Raw genomic sequence first — 20895 nt, forward strand, 5'->3', positions numbered from 1 at the left:
TGGTAGTATGCAACTACCTTCCTTTTCACCATATCGTTACAACACTAATGAGCACATGTCATTCAGTGAAACATTGTTAAAACATTTTCAGATACATTTGTTCTGTTCTGCATAAGGCCATCATGGTTTTTGTGGTGAATGGATTTGTTTGAGGAGGTAAAAATATGAATAATCAATTGTTAATAAGCAGATGTTTCAGTAGCAGGGGAGCTTTTTTTCAGATGACTGTGCATTTGAACCTATAATTTTCCTGAAAAATTAGTTTTGTTTGTCAGACCATCAGCATGATCAGTGAACTGAGAAATAAGATAAAGTATTACCTGAAATGATCAGTTTATCAGTTGTTACATTGTTGTACTAACAACCCTCCCCCAGAGCGGAGCTCTGATAGGTGAAATGATGCAATATAGGATTAGTTAATGTGAGTATTTGTTGACCAGGATGTTTTTATGTATCCTTTATGTATAGTCTAGGAATTCTTGTTATAACACCAAGGTTATACCTGTTGTCTGTTCAACAGACATGATGGCAATGGGACCTTCCTTTTATACCATCTCCTGTTCCTAAGGGAATCTTACTCAACAGCCATGCTTACAGTGAACGGAAAATATTCATTGCAAAACCTGGAATCGTATTCAACAAACTCCAAGCATACTTCGAAACCATGATCATGCTCTGAAACTGTGAATGGTTATGATTTGGTGGCACAAATTGTTCGATATTAATATTTAAATTTGGAGCATAATTACGGAAGTTTCGATCATGTTCTAGGAACTGGTGATGGTACACCAATTGATTGCCGCTTGGGCAGGTCATCAGACAGAGTTGCATGATGGGACATGTGTACTTGTCATCATAGAACCACACACCTGTATATAGTTGGAGCTAGCTGGAGAGAAACTGAGCGTGTGACTGAGGCTGGCTGTGTGTGAGACTGGGCGTTAATGTTTGACGTCGGTGTCGGGGGAAACACGTGTCTGTAAGATGGGTGTGTTGAACCACCATGCTACACCACATCGGTCTCGACAGAAAACACCCAAATGTACATACATATTTATTTTCTGGCACTGACCAAATAAACAAGTGTTTATAGAATCCATGTACCGGCTTTGTGTCTTCCTTACAGTGCATCCATTACATCACCATCCAGTATACAAGCTCCTGATACAGTCCACTCATAGACACTAGGATTTCACAGTAATGGAATACATCATAATCTGGTCACACTCACTACCACCATTGTCGACAATCAAAAGCATTTCACAATATTCAGGGTCTGAGATTCCTGGACACAGGCTTCACAGCAAGAACTGAAGAATTCTCCCAGCTAATATCAGGCATTCATGCTTTTCGTTATAGTGTGTCCAGTGTTCACTGAAACAAACAAATGAAGGTTCACTGTTCACCAACAGTGTTCACACTGCTTCACAGAACCACCTCTCACAAGAATTTGTTTGTTGTTTAATGCCGCAGTCAGTAATATTCCGACGCTATTCCTGTGGTTCATCTTGCATAAGACAATATTGGAACCACATCTCACATCATGAAAAATGGAAGCCATCCTTGTTGAAACTGTTTAATAGCCTGGAAGGAAGATATAAATGACTAATTAATCATTTGAATAATAAATGTACACGAAAACTGAGCTGTATTGAGGCCCTGAAACATACTGGTGTGTGCTACATAGCTATTTCCCAGGTCATTGGAGCAAAGTGTAAGGAACATTCTCAGCGCCCTGTAGAGTACAAGGGAAATAACTATGGATATTCAAATCAAAGGAGTGCCTCATTTTGTTGTATCAAACAATTGTTCACCGAAATGCCACTCACTGTAATATAGAACCTGTATATTCATGGAAATACCTCCTTGTTCTTACCACTTCAAAATGCTATTTAAAGAGCTTCCTACTGAGAAAACAACCAGGACTAACTCAAAGTAACTTCAGACTTGACAAGTATTAAGGTGGAGATTACATTAATGAGGCTGAGAGACTGCATGTGCAGTATGGATGGAGGAGATCTCAAGGAAGATAAGGTACGTACGCCAGGAAGTCATCAATATCCATACTGCGGGCTCGCATCTTGTCGAAGCTATTTTCTTCAAGAATCTTCACTACTTTTTCCTTGATGTCAAAATCAGCTGGTATTGTCTGGAAATAAATGTGAACAAGTCACCAACACTGACTACTTTGATGACACATTAATATGTGAGAGAGTACGGTTTAACGCTGCTTTTGCAATATTCCAGCAATATATGACGGTGGGGAACACCAGAAACAGGTTTCACACATTGTACCCATGTGGGGAATCAAACCTTGGTCTTCCGTGTGACAAGCGGACGCTTTAACCACTAGGCTACCCCACCGCCCCTATTAGTATGTATCACAATACATATGTCTAACACAAATTTCAGCTGTAAAAATGTGAGCAGTGCAACCACAAGCCGGTACTTACTATATTATTGACAGAACAGTGAATCTTGTAGTTTTTCTCCATCAGATTCAATACTTTGGTGTATCTGAAATGTAAGATTTGTACAATAAAACCATCATGGTAATAGCAGTCATACTTCAGCAGTCGGAGATCATAGAGAAGCTGAGGAGACCAGAACCAACCACACAAGCGTCCCATGTTCAGAATGTGTAGTATAACCTCAGGTAGACAGTGTAAAGGTACGTAGTATTAACCGTTTCTACAACCTCAGGTAGACAGTGTAAAGGTTACACTTAACATACAGAAATGTTTCTACAAGAACCGTTTCTACAACCTCAGGTAGACAGTGTAAAGGTTACGCTAACATCATACAGAACCGTTTCTACAACCTCAGGTAGACAGTGTAAAGGTTACGCTAACATCATACAGAACCGTTTCTACAACCTCAGGTAGACAGTGTAAAGGTTACGCTAACATCATACAGAACCGTTTCTACAACCTCAGGTAGACAGTGTAAAGGTTACGCTAACATACAGAAATGTTTCTACAACCTCAGGTAGACAGTGTAAAGGTTACGCTAACATCATATAGAAAAGTGATGGTAAAACCTGAATTCTGAAGAAACCTGTTGTAAATGAAACCTAAAGATATTCTAAATACTTCATACTTCAAGTACTCACTTGAAGGCAGCACCAATGGTTTTGTTTTTCCTTGCAAAGCAGATTCTCACCAGACCATCCCACTCCTGAAACAACAGCACAGGCAGTGAAGGTGGGTTCATTCTTCCATACAACTTGCCACCAGCGATCTGCAGGCTCATCACACAGGCTACCACTGAGCTATAATCCTACTGTCAGGTACAATGCTATAGCCACTGTACAGTCCTCGACCACATTGTGTAGAACATGGCTTCACTGACTGCAAACTACTCTACTATGCTGTGTAGTGCATTGCTCCAGGGGGAGATGATATATAATCTTAACAGGTGGTAATCAAGAAGCAAGGTGTACCTTGAAGTTTATTGGTGGTGGAGGATTCCGGGGTTCTATCCTGACGACACTGGACTCAACTTTGGGGGGCGGTCGAAAATTGTTCTTGCCAACCTGAAAAACAATCACTTTTTGAGGCTGAATGTATTCAAACTTCAATGGCAATACAACTTTTGTGCTCAAGTCGACAGTATGAGCTCTCAAACCTCCAGATTTCACACCTTCATCTGGTTGTCAGAAGCTGTGAGTTCACCGACAGTCGACAGTGTGAGACCTCAATCCCCAAATCTACACACCTTCATCAGGTTATTAACCCGAGCCAGAAGCTGTGTGTTCACCGACAGTCGACAGTGTGAGACCTCAATCCCCAAATCTACACACCTTCATCAGGTTATCAATCGAGCCAGAAGGTGTGTGTTCACCGACAGTCGACAGTGTGAGACCTCAATCCCCAAATCTACACACCTTCATCAGGTTATCAACCCAAGCCAGAAGCTGTGTGTTCACCGACAGTCGACAGTGTGAGACCTCAATCCCCAAATCTACACACCTTCATCAGGTTATCAACCCGAGCCAGAAGCTGTGTGTTCACCGACAGTCGACAGTGTGAGACCTCAATCCCCAAATCTACACACCTTCATCAGGTTATCAACCCAAGCCAGAAGCTGTGTGTTCACCGACAGTCGACAGTGTGAGACCTCAATCCCCAAATCTACACACCTTCATCAGGTTATCAACCCGAGCCAGAAGCTGTGTGTTCACCGACAGTCGACAGTGTGAAAACTCAATCCCCAAATCTACACACCTTCATCAGGTTATCAACCCGAGCCAGAAGCTGTGTGTTCACCGACAGTCGACAGTAGAGTTTGTCCCCTGGCTTTGCAACCAATCTCTGAGCAAACTCTCTCTGAAACATCAGAACGGCACATCTGGAACAGCAAAAGGTATTGTGGTGATACATATATTGAACGTCATACTAGTGCATTTGGATGTTTTGTATTGAACGAGAAGATGTCATGGGAGCAGAGAAACATGCAACAAGTTCGAAGAACGAGTTGTTTCTCTGCTCCCATGATATCTTCTCGTTCAATACAAAAAATCCAAATGCACTAGTATGACGTTCTATATTCATTATATACCCTCTTATCTTGCATTAATCTGTTACTTAATAAAAGAAATCAGTAGAACCGCAAGGGTTCAAGGGTTCAATACGGAATCTGGGGTTCAATACGGAATCTGGGGTGCAATACGGAATCTGGGGTGCAATACGGAATTTGACCACGTCATCTGTATTGCACCCCTGTATTACTATCCTAAGTTTACATGGGTATTAAATAAATAATTTCAGCAAACGGGCCTGAATTTCACTAAAGGAAAATGTGCTTTTGTCCAATATAAGTACTCATAGTAGTGGACTGTCATTCCCGTATTCAGCAGCGATAGCATCGGAGTGCAACCCATTACTGATGTAGGGGTGCACATTGAGCAGACGGCATAGGTGGTCTTGTTCAGTGTAGAGGTCTGATCACAAACAAACAAACTTAACATGTAGTTCTCCATCCTTGTACCCTAGTTGTACACATGGGTTGCCATGAAAAACTACCCCACAGACTCAAGTCTTACTATATCAGCTGTGATTTCATTGCTCATGTCATGCAATCAAAAGATGACATTTAATCCTACTAACAAACTCACCTGAAGAAGGGTCTGTGTAGAAGTAGTTTGAAGACAAAGGGAGATGAAATCTGGAAAAAAGAAAATCTAGAATATTTCACTTAACTATATATTTTTTGTATGTAATGTGTGATCCGGCCGGAGAGCGGAGGGTCGCGGGTTCGATCCCCGACCGCGTCATACCAAAAGACATTAAAATATGGTACTTGTTGGTCCCTGCCTGGCGCTCTGCATTAATGGGTACAACAAGGACTGGTCGGCTCGGAGTCAGTATAATGTGTCTGAGTGGGGTATTCATGCTTCACTGCGGCATGGTATCTCAGTGGGCTAGCACTATAAAACCAGCTTCAGTCTGGGCTAGTACAAGCAGCCGCACATAATCATACACATGCACGCACATCGTCATATGAGCGAAATATTCTCAAGCACGACGTTAAAAACCCAATTTCACCTCACCTGTAATGAGTGATGATTGTATTCTCCACACGTGTTTTATCTACAAATCTTTACAATCACTACAGTACCACCACACAGTACCATAATCACTACAGTACCACCACACAGTACCATAATCACTACAGTACCACCACACAGCACCATAATCACTACAGTACCACCACACAGTACCATAATCACTACAGTACCACTACACAGTACCATAATCACTACAGTACCACCACAGTACCATTATCACTACAGTACCACCACACAGTACCATTATCATTGCAGTACCACCACACAGTACCATAATCACTACAGTACCACCACACAGTACCATAATCACTACAGTACCACCACACAGTACCATAATCACTACAGTACCACTAAACAGTACCATAATCACTACAGTACCACCACACAGCACCATAATCACTACAGTACCACCACACAGTACCATAATCACTACAGTACCACCACACAGTACCATAATCACTACAGTACCACCACACAGTACCATAATCACTACAGTACCACCACACAGTACCATAATCACTACAGTACCACCACACAGTACCATAATCCCTACAGTACCACCACACAGTACAATAATCCCTACAGTACAACTACACAGTACCATAATCCCTGCAGTACCACCACACAGTACCATAATCACTACAGTACCACAATCACTACAGTACCATAATCACTACAGTATCACCACACAGTACCATAATCACTACAGTACCACCACACAGTACCATTATCACTGCAGTACCACCACACAGTACCATAATCACTACAGTACCACCACACAGTACCATAATCACTACAGTACCACCACACAGTACCATAATCACTACAGTACCACCACACAGTACCATAATCACTACAGTACCACCACACAGTACCATTATCACTACAGCTTATTGAGAAAACTCCCATGATTCCTTGTTGCTATAGAACAGCAAAAACTGTACACAAACTGGAATCTCCTCAATAATGTTGATGGTCTCCCTACCTGATATGGGAGATTGGCCACGCAGATGTCAAAAAATGGAAGCTCTGTCTTGAGGACATCTCCCACCATCACCTGCAGCTTGCTGGCCTGGGGTCTGACATGGAAAATAACATGGCATTCACTTCTGTTCTGTAAAACACATACATGACTACATAAAAAGAACAGCATTCAAAACAATATGCTTTCATTTATTTGATTTTTTTTCCGTATCTGACCTCTTGTCTACTCTAATATGTTCATTCACAGTCTGGAACAATTTCATAAACATAAGATCCTTAATCCCAGAGTCGGAGCACTCACGTTCCCTGAACTCTCTTGTGCAGCTCTGCCACCAAACGGGGGTCAATCTCACAAGCCACCACCTGAAACATGTGACACTGTCATGTACTGCTTGAAACATGTGACACTGTCATGTACTGCCTGAAACATGTGACACTGTCATGTACTGCTTGAAACATGTGACACTGTCATGTACTGCCTGAAACATGTGACACTGTCATGTACTGCCTGAAACATGTGACACTGTCATGTACTGCTTGAAACATGTGACACTGTCATGTACTGCCTGAAACATGTGACACTGTCATGTACTGCTTGAAACATGTGACACTGTCATGTACTGCCTGAAACATGTGACACTGTCATGTACTGCTTGAAACATGTGACACTGTTATCTACTTCCTGAAATGTGTGACATTGTTATCTACCACCTGAAATATGACAGTGTTAAGAAACCACCTGAAACATGTGGCAATGTTATGTACCATGCACCATTGTAACTCCTACCAGGAACCAAGAAACTCTGTTTCTATTTTGTGATGTGTAGCAGCTATTAGAAGCACACGCCAGTGCCCAGATATTTACTCATATATAATCCGCGTCTGCTCACTGTGTTTTCATAGCTGCTATGTTTCCTTTGTTTACAAAGTCTGTGCTGGTCCAGTATAGTACATATATTTTAACCAAACAGAAGACATTTGGAGTGATTGACCACTGACCTTCTTAACCTTCTCCAGCAGCTTGACTGTCATGTTGCCTGTACCGGGTCCAACTTCCAGCACCACATCAGTTGGACGCAGTGCAGCCTGCAACATCACAACGACTTTAAAGATCAGCCGGCACCCACTTTCTTCCAGTGAACAAACGTGTAAATTATTCACTCAGTTGTTTGTATGTTTTCTTTAGATTCATACATCCTCATGTCTGTTTTTATAATATTGTTAACAGGTTAAGGGACAAGTAAACTTAACACAGCAACATTAAGATTTAAGTAGTTTAGAACATACTTTATCAGAACTGATTCACAAATATTAGATTTGAAAAACTGAAATAGCGGAAACAAAAAATTTACACTTGAAATCACCTCTGGAAATGATCAAATAGGGTCGCTGGGATTGAAATGTTCCCAGTGTTAGATGCACTGTGCAGTTTCAACCATCAGGCCAGTGCCCATTTAGCGTTGTTAACAGTATTGAGACCAAGACTTATGTTTTACTTTATGTTTCATGTTTAATGGGACGTAGTCACTGGACTCACCTTTTCCACCATACTGACCACAACCAGAGGGTTCTTGAGGATATGCTGGCCGAAGTCATGCTTGAAGGTGATGCCTGCAACCATAGTGTAACCAGGAGATTCATCATAGTATTCATACCCTCAGTCTGTTTATATATGTTTCAGTTCCAATACTGTATATAACAAGCTTATTGCTTAGAGGGCGCTTTGTGGTAACTGGTTTTTTGCAATGTGTTTTCCACAGTATGATCCAGAATATGTCCAATATCATGTTGATAACAACCCCTGCAGTTATTCCAGCTGGAACATGTGTCCTATGCTGGTCATCCAAATTTCCCAGATGGATTTGGGTGTCACCCTGCATGAATTGGTTGATGGTTCATCATTGTATCCAGATGACATGGGATGTTTCTCATGTGAATGACTAGTTTGTTGGGCACAGGCCATAAACATAAATACAGTGGCGTCAACAGCAAAACCCAAATGAACTGACTGACTGACTGAGTTTGGTTTTACGCCGCTTTTAGCAATATTCCAGCAACATCACGGCGGGGGACACCAGAAATTGGCTTCACACATTGTGCCCATGTGGGGATTCGAACCCGGGTCTTCGGCGTGACGAGCCAACGCTTTAAACATTAGGCTACCCCACCGCCCCCCCAAATGGACGTATGATTCACAAAACATGTCTAATCATCATGATCATTATATAGTCATGATTATGTTACATATAGGTGATTCCATGGCATTTGATTGGTCAATGGTTTTTTCCCACATATAATGAATGGGAGGGGAATGTGTTGCATTATTGCCATGGGGAACATTGCTGATTTCATATTATCAGATTATTGTCTACGAATCTTTTACGATAAAATAAGGAGTCTCCCAATGTATTGTTGACATAATCATAATAATAACATATATACATTGTTTGTGCAGCGTATTTACGCAAATGTCACATGTTTATAGCACTGAAAACGTAGCAATTACATTGAAGTCAACTCATAATAAACCCACTGATTCCCTTGAAGTTACATTGACAGTCAGCATATATTGTTTTGACTGTCACGAAAAGAGAGATCATTGATATGTTTTTTGAAAACAATGCCATATTATCGTCACTGACTATCAGCTGAAAATAACAAACTGATAAGTGAAGGTTCTCTAGTTGTCAGGACTACCCCGAGAAGCATACCTCGTCAATGTGAGCAGGTAAGTAGGGGCTGTATGTAACTCAAGATTCCTGGGGCCCGATTCCTGAACCTAAGTTTACATCTTCTCACCTTGTTTTTTGAATTTGTTGGTGCTGGCGACTTTTCTTGTCTTGCTTTACTTTTGGCATATCTAATGTTCTTTTTCACTGGAAGCGAATTTCACTTCGTCAGTCCCAAACAGTGCAAATCTGAAGTTTTAACAAACACGTGTTCATGTTTTCACAATCGCTTCTCAACTTCCGGTATCAGGGGCAGATAACTCTAAAAGTAGTCGATTGAAAGAATGTCGACTCAATATAAACACCCTATCTGTATGTACACATTTCCTCAGCCCTGCATGAAGAAATACAAAACCTTCAAGTACAGGATCCTCATGTTTCCACCAAAATAATGTGATTTAAGTGGCGTTTGCTTCATTGAGAAAACGCTGGGTATTTTGTGATGAAGTCAAAGCCTTTCAATGAGAAAATTATATACATTGACGGTATTACCATTTAAGAACATCTGCGTATATTTATACATTGTATGCTTGATTCTCTGCTCAATTTGTACTTAAACCTAAAATTGCCTCCATTACACAACATATCACTCCAATAAGCATTGGATGAGAAGCCCGTATCTTTCGTTTATTAGCGACTTAGCTTCGTATATTGGCGACTTTATCTGGTGTATTGGCGCCCTACTTTCAAATATTGGCGCCCTATTACCGACCCGGTCCAAACGCTGAATTCAAACAGTAATACCCACATTACAGAAATGGGGAGGTGGGGTAGCCTAGTGGTTAAAGCGTCCGCTCGTCACACCGAAGACCCGGGTTCGATTCCCCACATGGGTACATTGTGTGAAGCCCATTTCTGGTGTCCCCCGCCGTGATATTGCTGGGATATTGCTAAAAGCGGCGTAAAACTAAACTCAGTCAGTCAGCCATTACCAAAATATAGAAGCGAAACCTCACAATGTTTTCATCCCTTTATTACATGTCAAATGTCACTCTTGCACCGTCCCTTTCAACAACGAAGTGTACAGTTTTAGCATTTGAACAGTTGTCGTCTTGACGTCTCTTGGGGTCAGTGGTGTCGGAGAGTGAGGTGTTGGCGAGCTAGTTGGCGTCTTGACGTCTTGGGGTCAGTGGTGTCGGAGACGTGAGGTGTTGGCGAGCTAGTCGCTGATGTGGCAGTTGCTGGTGTTTTCCTCTGGACAACATCATCAACACTCTTTAACATGCCCTCGCTTGTTCTCTTGTACCTGTATTGTATATAGAACATAATTATTCAGTACATGTTACTCCCTCACTAATATTTTGATATACATTTTACAAGTGATTGTTAGCGAGTGAGTTTGGCTTTACACATCCTTTATCAAATATTCCAGCAGTATGACGGCGGGGGACACAAAGCATGGGCTTTACACATTGTGCCTGTGGGGGGAATCGAACCCGCACCGCAGGCACTATAACCACTAGGCTACCTCATCGCACTTAGACGTGATTAATAATCATTAAATACAGTGCACATATGTCCCATTGTACCAGTGCCCATTTGTCATCAAATCAACCTGTTGTTCAGTATGTGATTATTTCAAATACAATTACACCTATACTTACGCACGAATAGCTGTCGATCTGAGACCTGCCCTTTCGGCAATCAGCTGCTCATCCAAACCGCTCTCATACAGGCGTGTGGCCGTTGTAGCCCTTAGGGAGTGGTTTGTATAAAATCCTTCAAACCCGGCCCTGGCGCAGAGCCTCTTGACCACCCCAGACAGAACGTGTCTCCCTACTAGGAGCGGCAGAGTACCACTGGTTAGGCTTAGGGTACTTGAGGACGAAGGTAAAAGTCATCACAACCCACTGGCCTGCAATCAAGTGGTATATACATTGCATACAAGCTTCACTGTAGCCGTCTCCATGGGGTTTTTTTGTATAAAAAGCTATTTTTTTAAAAAACGATAAGAATTTCACATTTTTTTCAATTTTAAGATTTTCAGTAATCACTAAATTATTTACTCACCTCAATGACATGTACTTTTGGTGAAGTCTAACTGGACAATGGGCAGGGTTCTCTTCATTAATATCCACTGAAATAACCTTAGCAGACAATCTTTTATGTTTCAGCCCTCCTGAATTCGTTTTGGAAACCCCTTCAGAGTATACCAATTGTTTTTGTTGTTTCTTGTAACAACACAGAAGTTTGAAAATTCACCTACTGTTAGAGCACGATGTTCCTCCCCACCTCGTAAACAAAAGTTTATCCCATTCAAATAAAAAACGGTTTCAAGCAATTTCTCCGGGGTGTCATCCCCAAGCAAACCCCTCTCCCACAATGCATCCTCCTCCTGTGATGTGATGACGTTAGCTCGCCTTCTATGCATGCCAATACCAGCCTGGGCCAGTGATTTCATTTTAGCATCAAGAATGGTTCTCAAACCCATAAAAGCAAAATCGGTGGTTAGGTTAACATCTCGACCACTTTGGCGCATGAATCTCTGCATCGAAATAAGAATCGCATGAATTGTGTTACCGTTGTATTGACCTCCCCTTTGGTTCCTTACTTCTGTGACAAATAGACTCAGCGTTCTATTCAGATCCTCATCAGAAAGACTTAATAATTTGTTACCCATCCCTTTCACGTTGCCATGTATCGAAAATCCGCACTGCCCACTGGCTTTTCTTTTCTGTATGTATATTTTTTGCAAGATTTTCCAAGTTTTGATATTCAGAAACTGAGAGGGGTTTGCCAAAACGTTTGGTAGCTGTTTGATCATTTTCTTTTTCTATCTGCTGAGCAGCAAGCATCAGTTCATCATCTGCTGAACTATTCATTTGGTCAAATTCCTGTTCCAGGTTTTGCGACTCACGCAGCAATTCCTCATCCGAAGTACTATTCCCAACTGTATCTACATGATTTTTGTCCCCTTGCAGAGTGATATCAAAACTGACACTCGAAATACTTCCATTCAAAAGTTCCTCAAAATCTGAATTAATGTCACTCACATTCAAAGTTGTAGCTTCGGAAAATGTATTTTGAGTGACAAAGACATCGCCTAAAAGATCCCATTTGCCTGACATGGTTGAAAACATCTGGTAAAATAGATGCAGCAAAATATTTTCGTGTGTTTTGTACCCCTCCAATATGCTGTCTCGTGCACAGTTGGGCGTGTTCATAACGTGTGTATCGTGCATACCGTGCTACAGTCTAACAGAATCCAGAGATGACGAATATGTTTAATGTAACAATATTAAGCGACATTCTAACAACAGTCTGCTTCAAATGCACAATCATATTTCTGTACATTATAGCAGTTGAAGAATACGAGTCAAGTCGTATGTACATTGGCTCGTTTCCACCGAATCTGTGGCAAGTCGTATTTCTCAATGTCAAGTCACTTGTATTTTTCGCTGCGTATTTTCCAGTAACTGCTTAGTGAATCCAATACATGTTTACATGTTTTCACTAGACTAACGCTTAGTCCCTGAATATATATAATTATGATTGTTACAAAGAAACCCATTTAGATTGAAAAGGAGCCCCAGGGAGATCTGAACCTGGAGAAATCTAGACTTGCTTCATTTAGGGCTTTAGCAATTTAGGGAGGGCTAGGCTGTAGGGGAAATAACATGGTTCAGGGACTGTGAGACAGACTATTCCATCACTATCACGGCCAGTTTCAGTTATGAAATAGATACAATGTTTGCATATATAGATGTACATTGTTTTGGCTGTTACATGAACATGTGGTTGTTTTGACCTGCTTCCCATACACAAAGTATGCATATCACACTTTGGCTGCTGTTTTGAACCTGACCTCAGCAGACTGTGATACTGTATGTAGCAAAAACATGTATTTGCATATAAAGTGCATACGTAACTACATATGTTCGAACGTGAAAGTAAGTGACAGTAAGGATGTGCAATTGTCAGTCGCACACACATGCACGAACACAGAGTACGTGATCTACACTACATAGGCGGATTCAGAGGAGGGGTGCAGGGGTGCGCACCCCCCCTTTTGTCCTGAAAGTTTATTAAATGACCACGAACAAAGAGTCCCTTTTCTCAATAGTGTGCACCCCCCCTTTCTCAAAAAGCTGTATCCGCCCCTGCACTACCATTTGTCATACATCTGTTTGTAGTGTCTGAGTGGGTTAGATGGATGACGTTGTATACTGGTCATTAGGTTCCCCACTTAGGGAATGTGGGTTCGAATCTCGGATGGGGCTTAACCAACAAAAGTACTAGAATATGAAAGTGTAATCCCAGAGACAACATTTACGTCCTTACTGTCGTGTACTGTCAGGAATGTTCAGTAAACACAAAATATGTTTGTTGCATTCTCGTTCCGGGTGACGGGATGCATTAGTGTTAACGTGATTGGACTATTTCATCTTCAGTGTATCCACACACACATGTATGGTATATACATTACAACCAAACCTTTATTAAGACGGAGGAACTGTCCATAAAGCAACACGTCACACTTCCATATACATTTATTACAGTACCTGAATACGGCAGCATAATATAACATTCATTTTTAATACACATATAATATGACGTAAGTGTTGACTCGGATCATATGAAGACCGTCACTTTGCGTCACATTGCGTCAGCGTCGAAGGTGCCCTACCTGCTGTTATACTGGCAGGAACCATGGGTCGTCACCCAGTTCCTTGATCATCATTTGTGGCAGGGGAGTCTAATCACCATGTTGGGAGTTGTGTTAGTTGGACACGCTCTGCCGTTTCTTAGTGCTTATTCGATATTCGCTCTAATATTCCAGCACCATAGCCGCAATTGTGGGTTCCCCAAAATGGCAAGGTCTTAAACTTAAACGATGAAAGGAATTTCTTCTGAAAGTGCTGTTGAGAGCGGCATAAAACAAATGCACTCACTCACACAACCAGCCGTATGACAGTTGTTGACTTGTCATAGCGGATTGCAGACCCTTTTGTATTGATGTGATCGGTATAATATACAGCCAAATTGGAGTCCGTCCTTACATATCTCACATGGTATCAATATTTATACGGAACACTGTTAAGTCAGCACGACATATTAGTATTATGTTATGCTGTTTGTTTAATCCGTTCAACATGTAAAAAACAAAATGAGCACAGGCTTGGCTTGAAAGCCCGATAACTCGATATTGTTAAATGGACCCATTGATTTCGACCGAGTGATGTGTTGCAGAAGTTCAGCTAGTTATATACGGAGCTTATATGAGAAATTCCGATATTTTCACTCAGCTACCGAATCAGTCAATCAATATATGGATAACACTGGTCCATAAACTGTCCTTGAATCGACCCGGCGTTTAATCTGCTGGTCTGGTTGTATCAGCTTCTGTCTCATGCAAGGCTTCCGAGGAGGGCGTCCGCCTTCTTCTTCACAATGTGAATGTCGCCGATAGAGGGCGCCGTGTTCTTGTAGGGGTTACACGGGTCGAGCAGGTATGGGGCCTTCCTGCAGAAACACAAAACTATTTATGTCTGTAACTCATTCCCTTACAACTCCACTGAGCAAAGTACGGACACAGTGACAGACCAGAGATGTTTAGATCAGTGACTTTGTGTATCTATTATACCCAGTACACCCACACACACACACACACACACACACACACACACACACACACACACACACACACACACACACACACACACACACACACACACACACACACACACACACACACACACACGTCCACACACACACACACACACATTAATGTATGTCGAATGCAAAACATTTAATATAAGTTAAAGATATGTGATGAAAAATCTGGAAACGTTTTCACTAACGTACAGGTCGTTTCTGTACAAACGGTGGTTGTAGTTGTCTTCGATGACGACGGCGAGAGTCTTGATCTGTGACAAACGCTGCATCACCTGTCGTAGGTACTTGTTCATATCAAAGTTTTGAGGCTTGTGGTCTTCCCGCCAGACTGCAACCACCAGTGTCTCGATGAAACAGCTCCCAATAGGCACGTCCTCCACCTGTTCAATTACAACGTAAACAGTCATCTAGGCACCCCTAAACCTTTGGGGTCGAGGAGTTGGTGCCCATTTCTGGTGTCCCCCGCCGTGATGTTGCTGGAATATTGCTAAAAGCGGCGTAAAACCAAACTCAGTCAGTCAGTCGAGGAGTTGGTACCAGCTACCCAATACTAGTGCTGCATGCTCATTGACCCACGTACCTGAACAAGAGGGAACCGACAGACGAAGTGGAACCCAACCATATTGGTGACAACTGGATGTTGATTGGTCAAAAAAAGGCACATCATGCACGAACTTACCCTATGTTCAAGTAGTGACCGAGGAGTGAGTTCTTATCGCCCAACCAGGTTTCACGAAACCAAAGACTATGAAATCTAACCATAAACTCCCGAATCGGGATTAACCAGTTTTAATCAAATTTTTTTTATGCTTTTCAATGTCAACCCGAATATGCCATTTCTACAAAATCCCGCCTCCAACGTACGAGTTCAATGAATGAGTCCGGGTTGGGTGAATGTTTAGAAGTCACCTCACCCTTTGCCAGTATTTGACGAGTCTGATGAGATCTTTGACTTTGGCGGGCACCTGTTGGAGGAAGCGGAAATTGAAGGCGGCGAGACTGACGCTGTAGAACCTCCGAATGTCTGCCTGATCCTTCATCTCCTCGTAGATGGCGCTCTGCGACACTGTAACAAACGGGGTATGTGCTAGTGATACCTTATGGTAGACTCGTAGCAGGGTGTATAAGAGATCTTGATAAGTAACATTTGTTATATTTGGAATTACACTTTCTTAGAAAAGTACTGACTTCCCCGGTGGCTGAGCGGGTTAGGCGGCTGACTGTGTGTACTGGCGATTAGGTGCCTGACTCTGAGGGTGTGGGTTTGAATCAGAAAGTGTAATCCCAAATATAACATGTAACATACTTTCAAAATGGCATTGTGTATTCATAGGTGTATTCATTGTGTATGATAAGGACGGCCAGTACGAATCGAGATGGCAGTGGAATATAACAACCGGTCAAGACTGTCCGCTTGTGTTAAAGACCCTTTTCTGAGTTTGTGCACGTGGTCGACAGTATTTCAACCTCCGGTACATTAGATTCAGCTATAATGTGACATCCCAGTAATACCTCGACTACAACAAAGCTACATGTACTTGTTTTCGAGATATCCACTGCCGGGAGTAGGTCGACTGTATGCTCGAAGTCGCAGTCGCCCACGTTGAGAAGAAACTGTACAGATTGTGGTGTCATCGCCTTAAACACAAGGCTCTTGGCCCAAGTGACGTCTGTTTCAATAAAGGTCTTCAGATGTCGTAGCACGTTGCTGATGTCTCTACTGAGATCCCTGACGCCGCTGTAGCCGTTGAGGAAGATGATGACGTCGATGTCGGCCCTTCCCCTGACTGCGGTGCCCGACACGAGCGGCCCGGCCTGGAATAGTGTGTGTATGATTTATTGTTAACCAAAATGCCGGGTGATTGAGTGAGTATAGTTTTACGCCGCCTTTACCAATACTCCGGCAATTACACTGCGGGGGACAGCAGAAATGGGCTTCACACATTGTACGCCCCACCGCCCCTCCAAAATACTGCTGCTCCTGTTGGTATACAATTGCGCTACTATTCCATCTACTACTACCACAACGACAACGACAACTACGGCTACAACTATCACTGTTGTGCAGTTTCATATGTTAATGGTAGGCATTGATTTTATAGTGGTTAAGGTGTTCACGCCGAAGACCCGGGTTCGATTCCCCACATGGGTACAATGTGTGAAGCCCATTTCTGGCTTCCCTCGCAGTGATATTACTGGAATATTGCTAAAAGCGGCTTAAAACTAAAAACTCACGAACTCCTTGATTTTATAGATAGTTTTATTGATACGGGCACTGATAAATGAAGTAAAAAATTGAAGTTCTGGAAGAGTACGGAATACATATGAGTAAAATAGCTGGGATATGTAGAGTGCCAATGTTACAACATAATGCCAATATAAGATATAGTGAACTTTATAGAGAGCATATCCAGCATTGATTTACACGATAAATGGACTTTTAGTTGTAGTGTTTCACTGCACGTACCAAGAAGCGGGTTGACGACATCATACCTACCTCTATGTTTGTGAGACGTTGAGGCCGAGCCCTGGCTGTAGAACAGAACCTGTATGAAACAGGGTCACAACACTCACCGTTACTATTTTATTAACATTCAGGGGTCCGTTTTTGGTGTCCAGAAATTTGACGAACTTCCCAACAAGTTCCTGACATTTTGCTATGTACCCAGCATCAGGCCGGACAGCTCTGTCGATGAACTTGAGAAGAGATTCCCCGGAGTTGATACCCTTGATAAGCGGTGTTCCTCCTGCTGCCATGGCGACGCTGACGCACGACAAACACATGACATATCAAAACCATCGTCTACAGCTTTAAATATGTTATGAATACACAATGTTGGTTTGTTGTTACCGCCGCACTCCGCAGTTTTCAGCTATGTGACGTCGGTCTGTAAACAATCGAGTCTGGACCAGACAAACCTGTGAGTGACATCATGAGCATCGATCTATGCAATTGGGATACGGTGATCTTGAAAGTGGTCAAATTAAACGTATGTTATATTTTGGATTACACTTTCTCATTCAAGTACAAATTCTAGTACTTTTTAGGGATTGAGTCCAATCTGGGATTCGAACCCACACTCTCAGAGTCAGCCACATAATCTTGAGTCTCTCAGATTATATTTTGGATTACACTTTCTCATACAAGTACAAATTCTAGTACTTTTGAGGGATTGAGTCCAATCTGGGATTCGAACCCACACTCTCAGAGTCAGCCACATAATCTTGAGTCCCTCAAAGTCAGCGATGTAACTCACTCAGCCACCACGGCTCAAATCTCACAAATGGTAGTTTTTGTCTTAAATATTATCATAGGATAATTTATAAAACGCACATATCTACGCAACTAGTACATGCTCAAGGCGCTGGTATTTCCCCCCTCGATCATTGGATGTCAATCTCAACGGCACATCGTATTATCAATCTCGACTCCCTGGGGACCATACAAAAATCATGTGTAAGCTGTCGACACATAAGACCAAACAAGGCGGAACTTATACTGACCGACACACTGTACGTTAAGGTGAGCTGGTATCAGAATGTGGGATGCTGACAAATTAGGGGGCAAAATTGAGGTGAATCTGTGATTCGAACCCTCCATCATTGGATCCTGGTGTGGTTAGAGTCGTGCTGTATAGAAAACACTTGACACATTTCCACTTCATATTTATGGCCACCATGAATTAATGGTCTTGTCGTAAGAGGCGGCTAACATCGTACCACATTCTGTTTGTGTAGATCGATGCTCATGACGTCAATCACTGGAATGTTTGTTGTAGATTATTTATAGACCTATCTGATATACCTTGAATATTGTTAGGTGCGGTGTTAAACAAGAAAGAAACAAACATCATGTTAAGGACTTTATTACGTAAAGTAAACCTTATTCACTTTTGTAAGTGGTTTTACGTCACTTTTAGCAATATTCAAACAAATTCACGGTCCGTCACTCCAGAAATTGGCTTCACACATTGTCCCCATGTGGGGAATCAGCGTGACGAGAATGCTTAAACCACTAGACTGCCCCACCTACAATTAGGAATTAGGCATGCATTTGGTGGAACTTATAGGGCTATAAGGAATATTTTGCCAGCTAGTGTTTGATTTGCTACGCATGAATAGACTTGACTGTGTTGTGGATATTAGTACCTCAGTAGGTCGTTATGATTTCAGTCCGAGGCTATACCGTAATACAAAGGGTTGGGGTTGGTTTGTTGTTTTACGCCGCACTCAGTAACATTTCAGCTACATGGCGGCGGTCTGTAAATAATCGAGTCTGGACCAGACAATTCAGTGATCAACAACATGAGCATCGATCTACGCAACTGGGGTACGATGACAGTATCAACCAAGTCAGCGAGTCTGACCACCCGCCTCTTACGACAAGCATGGGTTACTGAAGGCCAATTCTAACCGGAATCTTCTCGGGTAGTAATACAAAGAGAGTAATTCCCAATCCGCGGCTAACAGCTCACATGCTTTCACCTGAACATAGCAGGACGAAGAGTCTTGAATAGTTTACACCAGTTCATAAAAGTGTCTACTTACTGTGTATGTCCCGAACCGCGAACCTTCCAGTGTAGCCGACAGCAGCGGTACAGCCACGTAGTCTGACGACAATATGGCGGGCGGGGGAGTGAGGTGTATATATCTCAATAGAACCGGTCCCGTTTGGGGGTATTGTTGTGTTGATACACTGTTACTGGTGACCGTATAAACACTGTATGAGGTCAAAGTTGGGTATATACATTATATTTGTCACTTAACGAGACAGGACCTCTTTGAACACCGTCGATAGACTTTATATGGAGCAATACAGGGTTCGGTATGTCAGAAATGGACTTGTGTGTGTGATTATATATGAGCAATATATTCAGTCGTTATGTAATAAGTGGTAACACCAACACGGAATCTAATGTGTAGACCTACACCAGTTAACATCAGTTAACATTAACCTCAGTTTCATTACATGCGTCACTATCCGAGTGTACGCGACACATGTGACACTATCAGGGTGTACTGAATACACGTGACACTATCTGGGTGTACTGGATACACGTGACACTATCCGAGTGTACGCGACACATGCGACACTATATGAGTGTACTAGACACATGTGACACTATCAGATTGCACTAGATACATGTAACACTATCAGCGTGTACTAGACACATGTGACACTATCAGAGTCTACTAGACACATGTGACACTATCAGGGTACACTAGACACATGTGACACTATCAGAGTGTACTAGACACATGTGACACTATCAGGGTGCACTAGACACATGTGACACTATCAGAGTGTACCAGACACATGTGACGCTATCAGAGTGTACTAGACACATGTGACACTATCAGGGTGCACTAGACACATGTGATACTATCCGAGTGTACGCGACACATGTGACACTATCAGAGCGTACTAGACACATGTGACACTATCAGGGTGCACTAGGCACATGTGACACTATCAGGGTGCACTAGACACATGTGACACTATCAGAGTGTACCAGACACATGTGACACTATCAGGGTGCACTAGACACATGTGACACTATCAGAGTGTACTAGACACATGTGACACTATCAGGGTGCACTAGACACATGTGACACTATCAGAGTGTACCAGACAGATGTGACGCTATCAGAGTGTACTAGACACATGTGACACTATCAGAGCGTACTAGATACATGTGGCATTATCAGGGTGTACTAGACACATGTGACACTATCAGAGTGTACTAGACACATGTGACACTATCAGGGTACACTAGACACATGTGACACTGTCAGAGCGTACTAGATACAGGTTTCACTATCAGAGTGTACTAGACACATGTGGCACTATCAGGGTGCACTAGACACATGTGACACTATCAGAGTGTACCAGACACATGTGACGCTATCAGAGTGTACTAGACACATGTGACACTACCAGATTGTACTAGATACATGTAACACTATCAGAGTGTACTAGACACATGTGACACTATC

General features: G+C 42.3%; 2 protein-coding genes and 1 long non-coding RNA gene across 3 annotated transcripts; all 3 read right to left on the reverse strand.

Moving 5' to 3' along the window:
* Positions 1-1041: 1041 nt before the first annotated feature.
* LOC124257011 (probable dimethyladenosine transferase) lies at positions 1042-9551 on the reverse strand. Its single transcript, XM_046690972.1, has 12 exons — positions 9353-9551; positions 8091-8164; positions 7553-7639; positions 6855-6916; positions 6555-6648; positions 5117-5166; positions 4227-4350; positions 3443-3535; positions 3113-3177; positions 2454-2517; positions 2043-2149; positions 1042-1584 (listed from the first exon to the last, which is right to left on the reverse strand). The coding sequence occupies exons 2-12, from the start codon at positions 8100-8102 to the stop codon at positions 1542-1544; spliced, it is 801 nt and encodes a 266-aa protein (XP_046546928.1). The 5' UTR covers positions 8103-8164; positions 9353-9551; the 3' UTR covers positions 1042-1541.
* An 843-nt stretch (positions 9552-10394) lies between these two features.
* On the reverse strand, positions 10395-12074 carry LOC124257026. Its single transcript, XR_006893164.1, has 3 exons — positions 11293-12074; positions 10887-11137; positions 10395-10528 (listed from the first exon to the last, which is right to left on the reverse strand). It is a non-coding gene; the product is annotated as an uncharacterized LOC124257026 (long non-coding RNA).
* A 1683-nt stretch (positions 12075-13757) lies between these two features.
* LOC124257041 (2'-5'-oligoadenylate synthase 3-like) lies at positions 13758-19560 on the reverse strand. The gene is made up of 6 exons (XM_046691012.1): positions 19447-19560; positions 17473-17662; positions 16437-16713; positions 15813-15964; positions 15088-15278; positions 13758-14745 (listed from the first exon to the last, which is right to left on the reverse strand). Exons 2-6 carry the CDS (start codon positions 17653-17655, stop codon positions 14631-14633), a joined length of 918 nt encoding a protein of 305 aa, XP_046546968.1. The 5' UTR covers positions 17656-17662; positions 19447-19560; the 3' UTR covers positions 13758-14630.
* Positions 19561-20895: the final 1335 nt, after the last annotated feature.

This window comes from Haliotis rubra, unplaced genomic scaffold (assembly GCF_003918875.1).
Source record: "Haliotis rubra isolate DU_JTF1 unplaced genomic scaffold, ASM391887v1 Scf648, whole genome shotgun sequence".
Taxonomy (NCBI): Eukaryota; Metazoa; Mollusca; class Gastropoda; order Lepetellida; family Haliotidae; genus Haliotis; species Haliotis rubra.

Excerpts from the sequence above, each read along its gene's own strand:
- LOC124257011 (XM_046690972.1), bottom strand. Across the intron at positions 6,649-6,854 it reads CACAAGAGAGTTCAGGGAAC|ACCCCAGGCCAGCAAGCTGC; the intron begins GTGAGTGCTCCG and ends TTTCCATGTCAG. Across the intron at positions 3,178-3,442 it reads CACCACCAATAAACTTCAAG|GAGTGGGATGGTCTGGTGAG; the intron begins GTACACCTTGCT and ends CTGTTGTTTCAG.
- LOC124257041 (XM_046691012.1), bottom strand. The coding sequence starts at position 17,655 with ATGGCAGCAGGAGGAACACCGCTTATCAAGGGTATCAACTCCGGGGAA. Across the intron at positions 16,714-17,472 it reads ATGTTAATAAAATAGTAACG|GCCGGGCCGCTCGTGTCGGG; the intron begins GTGAGTGTTGTG and ends ACACTATTCCAG. Across the intron at positions 15,279-15,812 it reads TCGTCAAATACTGGCAAAGG|GTGGAGGACGTGCCTATTGG; the intron begins GTGAGGTGACTT and ends GTAATTGAACAG.